The 9024-nt window shown below is 45.5% G+C and overlaps 1 protein-coding gene across 1 annotated transcript in view; it reads left to right on the top strand.

Annotated features, from left to right (window-relative positions):
* Positions 1–9024, top strand: part of NET1 (neuroepithelial cell transforming 1) — a 55707-nt gene continuing 46683 nt past the window's right edge. The window contains exon 1 of the mRNA XM_064442071.1: positions 1–180. Coding sequence (XP_064298141.1) covers positions 47–180 — 134 coding nt within the window. The 5' untranslated portion in view covers positions 1–46. The remainder of the gene's footprint in view (positions 181–9024) is intronic.

Here is a 9024-nt window from a genome sequence, read left to right as displayed (position 1 = left end):
GCGGAAGTGGTGAGCCTTGGTCCGGTCCTCGCCGCGACGTGTCGCCATGGAGGCAGAGCCCGTGGGCCAGAAGCTCCCTCGGCGGAGACGGGGCAGGGCCAGTGCCGGGGCCCGCGCCAGCCGCTCGCCTCCGGCGGACAGCACTCCCGGTGCGGCAGCCTCGACCGCCTCCTGCAGCCGGTAGGAGCCACGACCCCTCCCCATCCACCTGTCAGGGGCTGAAGATCTGTCAGTGGCCCGCGGTTCCCCCTGGGTCGTGCGCGCCTCGCAAAGGGAGGCTTCATGTTTCCTCTGTCTTAATGGGGGGGGGCCTCCCCTCACCTTGCAGGGGACTGTACGCCCTCCTGTCTTGTAAGGGGGAACCCCTGGCAGGTTGTGGGGGACCGTCACCCTCCTATCTTACAATGGAAATTCCCTCCCTCTGGCTGTACGGGACCCTCCTATTTAATAAGAGGAATTCCTCTCCTGCAGGCTGTAAGGGAACTCTTTGCCCCTTTACTTTATGAGATGGGCACTTCTTTCCTTCCCCCCCCTTAAGGTTGTAGGGGGCACCTTCCTCTGTGTCCTATAACAGAGGACGCCCCCCACCCACCCCAGAAGACTTTCCCCTCCTGTCTTATAAGGTGAATGTGCCCGTGAATTCAGGGGATCCCCAACTACCCTGTAATTAGGCAGGGGGGTCTACCAATGCCCGATCTTATACAGTAAAAGTGGTGGAGGGGCATTCCTCAGATCATAACTGTTTTCCATGCCTGTTCCAGTCCCGTAAATGGGGGTAAGCTGCTCCTCTCTCCAGCCCTGTGTGCCAAACTGTCCCTAGGCTTTCGTGCAAAGACTTTCCTCCTCCCTTGTCTCTTGTGGGGCTGTCTGGCAGGCCGCCTACATCTGACATTGGTTTGGGAGAAGGAGGAGAGGATCGTAGTTGCTCCTTGGGGGTCAGAATAATTTGGAGGTGGGGTGTCTTTTACATTCCCTAGACAGATTGGCTGAGCCTCCAGGATATCCTCAGGCCATAACACTGGATCAGTTCCCTCTCCTGGGTATGGGGACACCAGCCTCAGCAGCAGTGTCAGCTTTGGCTTTTGTTATGATTTTAAATCCCTATGTGTGTCTTCTACTAGTGTTACTTTGATACGTTGAACTTGGGAGACTTTCCCAAGACCACCCTGTGAAAGAAACTGTTACTTAACCTGAAGATCATCTTATCTGTGTTGACCCCAATGATGATACCTGGATGTGTTTATAAGCAGCTCCTGCCCTATCAGCAGCTGACCCCTGAGTGACTTGTCTCCCTCTGACTGGTATCTAGACAAACCCAGATTGATCAGCAGAGGCTTGTGCTTTCTGTTGCCCTCAAGGTTAGGAAATGACTTCTGCAAGCATGAAGGTGATGTAGAAACCACCGATTTCTGACAAAAGTGGCTCTGGTTATATCAGCCCAGTTTCCACCTCCAGATGTTATATTTGAGCAGAGGTTCACCCCCAGCTGTGAACAGAGTCTATTCCTTCCTGCCCTGGTTCTTTGCACCTGATGGGGGATTGCAGCCCTTTGCATCCCAGCCTGGCAGCTGCTTGGGTTGGAGCAGGGAGGGATGCTCCTGCTCTTCCTCCAGCCCCATTTGTGCCATGGGGATGAGTGAGAGGAAGGTGACCGGGGCAGTCCCTTGTTTTGAGATGTAGTGAAATTCCCCACAGGCTGGAGTGGATGGTCTTTATTAGGCGACTTTAATTAAAGCAAGGTAAATGTCGGCGAGCTTGGGTTTCGTAATGGCTGGTTTTAGGAACCATTGTCTGTTCTGGATGGCACAACATTTTAATGAACTTTTAAAAATAAATGTTTTCATAGAAACATGCTGCACTATCATCTCTAAGATCAAATTGTAGCTCCCTAATTACCACACTTGAAAAGCAGAGCATAATTGAAGGCTTCAGTGATTCAGTGAGGTGATGAAACACGCCGGCTCTGTTTCTGGGATGGTCGTGCATTCCTTTGTGAGGCTTGTCTGTGTGGAGAGGCCCAGGGAAATCATGATAGAACTGGGAAAGGAGTTTATGCAGATAAGACATATGTATTAAATCTTTATCTGGAGACTCACAAGCAAGATGATGCCAGCTCGGCACCTAGATGTGGTCTTGTGATGTAGGTAGAGCAATTCAAGAAGTCACTGTCTTGAGGCTTTTTCACAGAATAATGGAAGACTTTAACTGGAAGGGACCTGTGGGAGGTCTCCAGTCCAATACCTGCTCGAAGCAAGTCTAACTTCAAATTTAGGTCAGGTTGCTCAGAGCACTGGCCAGGTAAGCTTCAGAAACCTCCAAGGACGGAGATTTTTTTTTTACCTCTTTGGGTCCCTGGTCCAGAGTTTGGCCACACTCATTGTGGGGGAAAATATTTTTTCCTTCTAGCTAATGGGAATTTTCCTTGCTGCAGCTTGTGCCTGTTGCCTCTTTCCATTCTGCTGTGTCTGCCCAAGAAGGGGGTCTCTGTCTTTTCTCTACACCCTTTTTAGATAGTTGTAGACAGCAGTTAGATTCCCCTTTGCTTTCTCTTCCCCAGGCTGAGTGAACATGCTGTCAGCCCCTCATTCATCCTGTGTTCCAGCCCCAGCACCATCTTGTCTGCCCTTGGCTGGACATGCTCCAGTTATTGGTGGTTCTTGTAGGGAGGCCCAAAGCTGCACCCAGTATCTAGACAGGGTCTCACAAATACAGACTGGCATCATTTGACCTGTTCGCTGTGGTTTTGCTGCCCTAGTAATGCAGAGACAACTATATTGTTGCAAAACACTAATAACAGAATTTAAACTGTTTAATCTCTTCAGCTGTTGGGGAAGTGGCAAACTAGGGCAGAAGGACAGGGTTTTTAAAAAAACAGACAAAAATACCCAGAAAAAAACACCCACCTGCAAAAAAAACCTGGAAGCAAGTTTGTTTTCTTTTTTTAAAACCACTTTAGCCAAATATGCAGAATCTGTATCTTATGTTCAAGTGGTCCAGTTGCTGGGCTCAATTAGTGAGCTTTAAACTGGTCTAACCTTGCAAGGGCTGGTATAGGTTACTCTGATTTCCCCCCCCGCCCCACCTTGTTTATGGTGACTGCCTCTATCCACCTGTTGTGGGCAAGATCAGTACTTGAGTCTCTGGGCTAGGTCAGGCAAAAGCTCCAACTGTTTTCACTGTGTTTGTGGTCTGAACAGCCAGCCTGCTGTGCAGGGCTGCTCTTAAGAGAAAACCACAAGCTGGGGGGTTGAATTCAGCTGGGCCTCCAGGAGAGCCGCATGGGGCATTTAAGCAAAGGCTGCCCCCGCTCCCTGAGCCAGCACTTTTGCACTAGAACATAAATATATTTAAACATATGCGTGATAAATTACTTCACCAGTTAAACTGCCTTAACCTTGTGAGTGTGTGTGCACACATGCATGAGAGAGCTTTTGTCTCCAGCCCTGTAATCGGACCCTGGAGGAGGAGTCCTCTGCCCACCAGCCTGATTTTAGTCAAATATCTGTCCGGGCTGAAACAGAGCTCCAGTTGCAGGCCTGAGGCCTCTAAGAGAATCTCTCAGTGCACTAAATACATTCAGCAATGTTTGAGGGCAAGGTAATATCCTTTATTAGACATGTCCTCTTGCAGATCCTGCCTTGCTTTTGTACCCTTAGATTCTCATGACTATAACTTTCCTGAGTAGTCTCAAATCTGCTGTTTCAGTGAGGTTTTTAAGTATTAGCTTGACTTTCATAGGAAGCATCAAGTTTCACTTCTGTGATGCTAGAGAATTCCTGACACTTCCAAAAGAGGGGTATGTGGCCAGGGAGGTGTGAAGGGATGTGGTTTGGACAGAGTATTTGTAGTCAGCCTCTTGTCTGTGTAATCCCAGAGTTGTGCCTAAAAAGGGAGGAGACAGCTGAGAACATACTAGAGACAGTGACTTCACACAGTTACGAACAGTTAATATTTCCTCTGATAGCTCTGATCTGGGGACTGCTTTAACATCTTATAGTTTTCCATTCATCCCTTTCCCCCATTGGCAACTGGACTGTAGCTCTTGCATGGCAATGTGAATCAGGTTTAAGGTATAAACACGAGAGGCTGAACAGAGAGAAAGGAAGCTGTAGAGTATGCCCAAAGAAGAACAGTCCACTGGAGTAAGGAATGGGTTTACCAAGAACACATTCTCTCTGTTGCCAGCTAGTTTCTCACCCAGAATCAGACAGTGTTGCTAATTGCTGGATGAGTGTTTCTCCAAACCTTGTCCCCCCAGCTCTGGCAGCTAGATGACCAAAAAATTGCAGGTAGGCTTCTGGAGCAGATAAAAGAAACTTTGCTTTGGGGTTTGTTTGCTCTGTAATCTTGTTCCCAGCTTCATAGTTTATCTAATCTCAAGGTGAGTCCAGGTGAAGCTGACAGCTATGGGGCATGTTATCTCTTCTGAGGTAATATATAAATAAAACAGGTTGTGTCTCCTGCACCGGACACACGATTTAACCCCGACTTGCCTCTTGCATACATCTTTTGCCAAGCTGCAGAAGCTGGTGTGGGGGCTGGCACTGAAGGAGCTCCCTCCAGCTGGGATGGCCCAGCACCCTGCTGGGAGAATACAGGCACCCTCCAACCCCAGGCAAGCCTGGAGCTTGCAAAATGTTTTTATCTTTTTCCAGAGTCAACTGTTCTCTCTGATATCTAGAAGCATTCTGTAGCTTTCATATTGCAGGAGCACCCGGAGGCGATCATGCAGGGTCGGAATACTGCTGTGCTGAGCTTCTGAGGATGGAGATGGGCCGTCAGGTCACAATCTTATTAAAGCCCTGCCTCACACTTCCCTTCTTGAGTGTCTCATCTCTGGTAGCGCAGAGCCACCATCCTTTGCAACCACTGATCCTGTGACTAACTTGTATGCAGTGTTGTGCCTGTTCTGTGATCTGTTGGTACTTGCTTGGCACCTGGGGTCCCAGACTTTGTAAAGACAGTGCAGGTCTGAACAAGAGGCAGCGATGTGTCACTCTGAGACAAGCTATCTGCAGTGGGAAGGGGAAAGAGTTGCAGCTGATTGTACGTATTCATGTACTTGTAAATATTTGAATTGTAACAGTCACTTCTCAGTAGTTATTTAAATGGGATTAATCCCAATTAACTGGTTGACTTTGTATGGAAGGATTAAAAGAAACTAGTGCTTTTGAGGGTCATGTTAGGGTGGAAGGTGGAAAAGATGCTCAGTTGTAAAGTTGTGCAAGCAAGGGTGGTGTCACGGTAAACCCCTGACAAAAGGTGGTCTGAAGCAGGCTGATCAGTGTTGACTTCAGAAAGCAAGGGCAAACAGTTTCTCTCTGGTATGATCAATGGATGGGGCTGACAAATGAGCTTTGTAGAGTAGCAGGTGCTGGAGAAGATCTGAGAGTCTGGTTTTGTGTTTTCTCACAGATGGTGCAACTGCAAACTGCTGCCAAAGGTGGGGTCTGGGTTCCCCAAACCAGCTCCGTTGCTGCTGCTTTCCTTGCAGCAGTCCCAGGCACTGTGCGGCTGCAGGGTGAACTGGGTAGTTGGTTTTCTGTTGAACCTGCCCCCAAAAAAAGCATAGCTTTACATTAAATCAGCAGTTGAACCACCTTTCCCTGTGACCATGGGATTGCTGAATTAGGCTTGCTGGGAGGAAGGTGGCCTCTTTTGGTGGCAGCCTGCAGTCACACTGGAGAGATGTAATGCAAAGTGAGATCCTTCACTGCAGCTTGCGCAGGAGGTTTGTCAAGAAGAGATTTGTTTCTGTAGCAGAAACAGAGGCAAAGAAGCTGGTTGTCCACATGGGAAAATAGTGATTTTTTTTTTAAGGAGGCATCTGAAGAGAGAGAGTCCTTCCTGAATTATATGTTTACATATTAAAAAAAAAAAGCTTTTAAATATCTTCCCTGTTCACCCGCTTGTTCGGCACAATCTGCACTAAACTATTCAATTGGCTTTTATTTATTCACTGTATACATTTATACTATTTAAAGTCAGCTGTTTGTTGGCCAATGACCTAACACTCTGTTGTGAAGGCCAAGTGGTTTTGATGGTGATGGCGCTCTTTCCTTTCTTCTCCCTAATTATGGCTTTTCTGAAATAAATGCTTGTTTGCTCTTGATCTCTGTTGTGATTAAAGCCTATATTCCATCAGACTTTCTTGGGCTGGTAAAGTAGTAATGAAGAGTCCAAACATACACTTTTCTTTGCTATTATCATGTCAAAGTTGGCACAAATGGAAACTTTTACTCCACTGAAGAAGGTAGCTATTAAAATGCATCACTTGAACATAATTGGAAGCTACGGTGTAGCTTTCAGAAAATGTCTAGAGGCTCTTTCATTACCACTGGTTTTTATTCCAAAAGCAGGCTGTGAGTGTCTGAGGCTGAATGTGTTCAAGGCACAGCAGGTTTATATGCAGCCACTTCAATTTGTTATCCTGCCCTAGGCCCCAAGCACACAGCTCAGAGGGGACAGGTAATACTGCAGTGACCAGAGTATCCTAAATTGTGTGTCCATATTTTGGCCTGAAGTTACTATAAGAGAATCCTGATACTTTGACAATTGTTCATGGAAAAAAAAAAATCAAATAAGGGTTTGGGTTTTTTAAGGGTTCATACCCCACTTATGTACCTTGTTACTTGCGCTTCTCCTCAGCTGTCCTTGGCACAAGAACTCCACTATGTTTCTGTGACTTGGAGAGGACCAGGAACAAAGTATCCCTAAAACCAAGAGGCTTTACACTGGTAGCAGTGATCTTGAGACACTGTATTTTCTTCCTCTATAGATTGTCTTTCAGTGAAATAGTACCATTTTTAAGGTCGTCTTTATCTTTCCCTACACTGAGTGTCAGAGGGTTTATTAAAATCCAGTATGTTGTTCTTGTAGCAAACTGGAATGAAATCCTAGCCTTACTGGACATGTTAACTTACTGTTAATAACTATTGGTACAGAGGAACTGTCTCATACCTGGTGTCTTTCTGCAGGGGACCAAGAAGGTGTGAGCGTACCTGACTAGTCAGCTGCACAGCTCTGGATATAGTTCCTGGTTTTTTTGTTAGAACATGTGAAATATGTTAAACACAGGCAGAATTAATAAAACAAGCTGAAGTATATATACTTCATGTACTTTTGGTGGTCTCTGAACAATATCTCTAGGAAATGCTGGTAGTGCCTTTGGGAATGCTCTTCCACCCCCAGTGTGTTCCCAGTGCAGCTTGGTGTTTCTCAGTGCTTGGAGATGCTGGAAATGAATGAAATATCTCATAGGAAAGATGAGATGAAGGTTGGGGGGAGAAGGAAAGATCTGTAAAATCTTTCAGAACTTGCTTTTTCTAAACAGTGGTACTGCTGCTTTCCCAACCTACCTGGCAAGTGCCACCAGCCAGTTATTAAAACCTATTAAAAAGTTTCAGCATTCTCAACATCCCTCTGTGTGAATGTTGATTGTGGGTAACACCAGTCTCTTAATTACTATATGCTGATGATAGCCTGCTTGTTATTGTCTTGTAAAACAAAAGTCATGCTACACTTAGCAAATAATTATCTTCACTCACAAATCATTATCCTCAACATCCAGTTGCTTAAGCTAGCTGTTACTGCTTCAATTAATATTTTTCAGGGCAAGCTCATCACAGGTGCCTTGCAGAATGTTCCTTTCAGATAAGTAACTCATGTGGATGCAGATAAGATATTACAGCCCAAGCCTAGCCAACTTCAGTCCTGCCAGTCAAAAGACAAGGATAACATATCTCCAGAAACATGAGCCCTTCAGTGCTTTTGCATCCAGTGAAGTAACCTTTGTGTGCTGAAGATATCTTTTCTACAGTAAGGGATACGCTTAACTCTAGCTATCTCTTCTGATTGGTCTTGCTTCTGCCTGAAGTATCAGGCAAAAGTTGGTATGAGCCCACAGCAATTACATGGTTCGATGTAGTGAGGAGGAAACTTCATTCTTTCCCATTTTTTATTTGTGAGTAGCTGCAGGAGTTCTTAAGAAGGAAAAAAAACCCAAAGCACTTAATCAAATGCACTTGCAGCAGAGATTGGTATTACTGTCTGGTATCTAAGAGGCAGAATGTTAAAATATTCCTTCTGAACTAACAAATTACGTTAACACCTACATTTCCTACTTGGATAGGAAGAGAGCACAGAGGTGGTGTTTCCTGTAATTGCAAGCAACAGTGCAATAGAACCTACAAAATGTCTGCTTCACGCCCTCTCACTGCAGACTACACATGTTTCCAGATCCCTTGAGCAAGTTTAACAGCTGCTGGTTATGATTGCTGATGATCTGGAATCTGCTGTGGGAAGAGAAGAGATAAAAATCAGTGGCACTGTTGGTCTCATAGGAAAATTAGCATGTGAAGAGTTTTATGAAATGGGCCTTGCTGCTTTTGCAGGTAAAGGCCAAGAAAAAGCAACTAATCCTTACAGTCTTGCTGATCTGGCCAGGGGAGAACTGACTCCAAATAAGGAGAATTATTTTACTGAAATCATGCAAGTGAGAGACTATCCAGGCATTTACCTCAGTTATCTTAATTTTAGGAGACTCTGCATGTCTTGATTATGTCCTATGTGAGCAGAGGAAACTGAAACAACATAAAGATGACTTTGAGAAAAGGATTGAATCTTGCATCTGTAATACAAGAAACAACGGGTAAAGGCAGGCAAGGGAGTACAAGATCAGGAGAACTGAAAGGGATGGAAGAATGATCGTTAGACACTGTGGAAGGTAGGTAGTCTGAGACTACGTTGGGAAATACCAGAGTTCAGCTAATCAAGAACACCAGGAAGTTACCAGCCTTCCTTCTAAGTAACAGTGGTGGGAAGAGGTTTCATTGGTGATAGCAGTGGATATCTTGTGAGGAGCCTTAAAATTAAGGCAAATACATGTGGTGCTATAGAAAAAGATGGATCCTCCAAAAGGGGCTGGAGGGTGCAGAGAGGAATATGAGTTAATACAGAGGACTAGAAATTATTTTTATAGTGGTTTGCCAGAGAAGTGTGTAGTGTTGTCCTTTAGACTTGTTA

The sequence above is a fragment of the Phalacrocorax carbo genome, chromosome 1, assembly GCF_963921805.1.
Source record: "Phalacrocorax carbo chromosome 1, bPhaCar2.1, whole genome shotgun sequence".
NCBI classification, from domain to species: Eukaryota; Metazoa; Chordata; class Aves; order Suliformes; family Phalacrocoracidae; genus Phalacrocorax; species Phalacrocorax carbo.
Note: the sequence above shows the minus strand (reverse complement) of the source record. Positions and strands in the feature narration are given on the sequence as shown.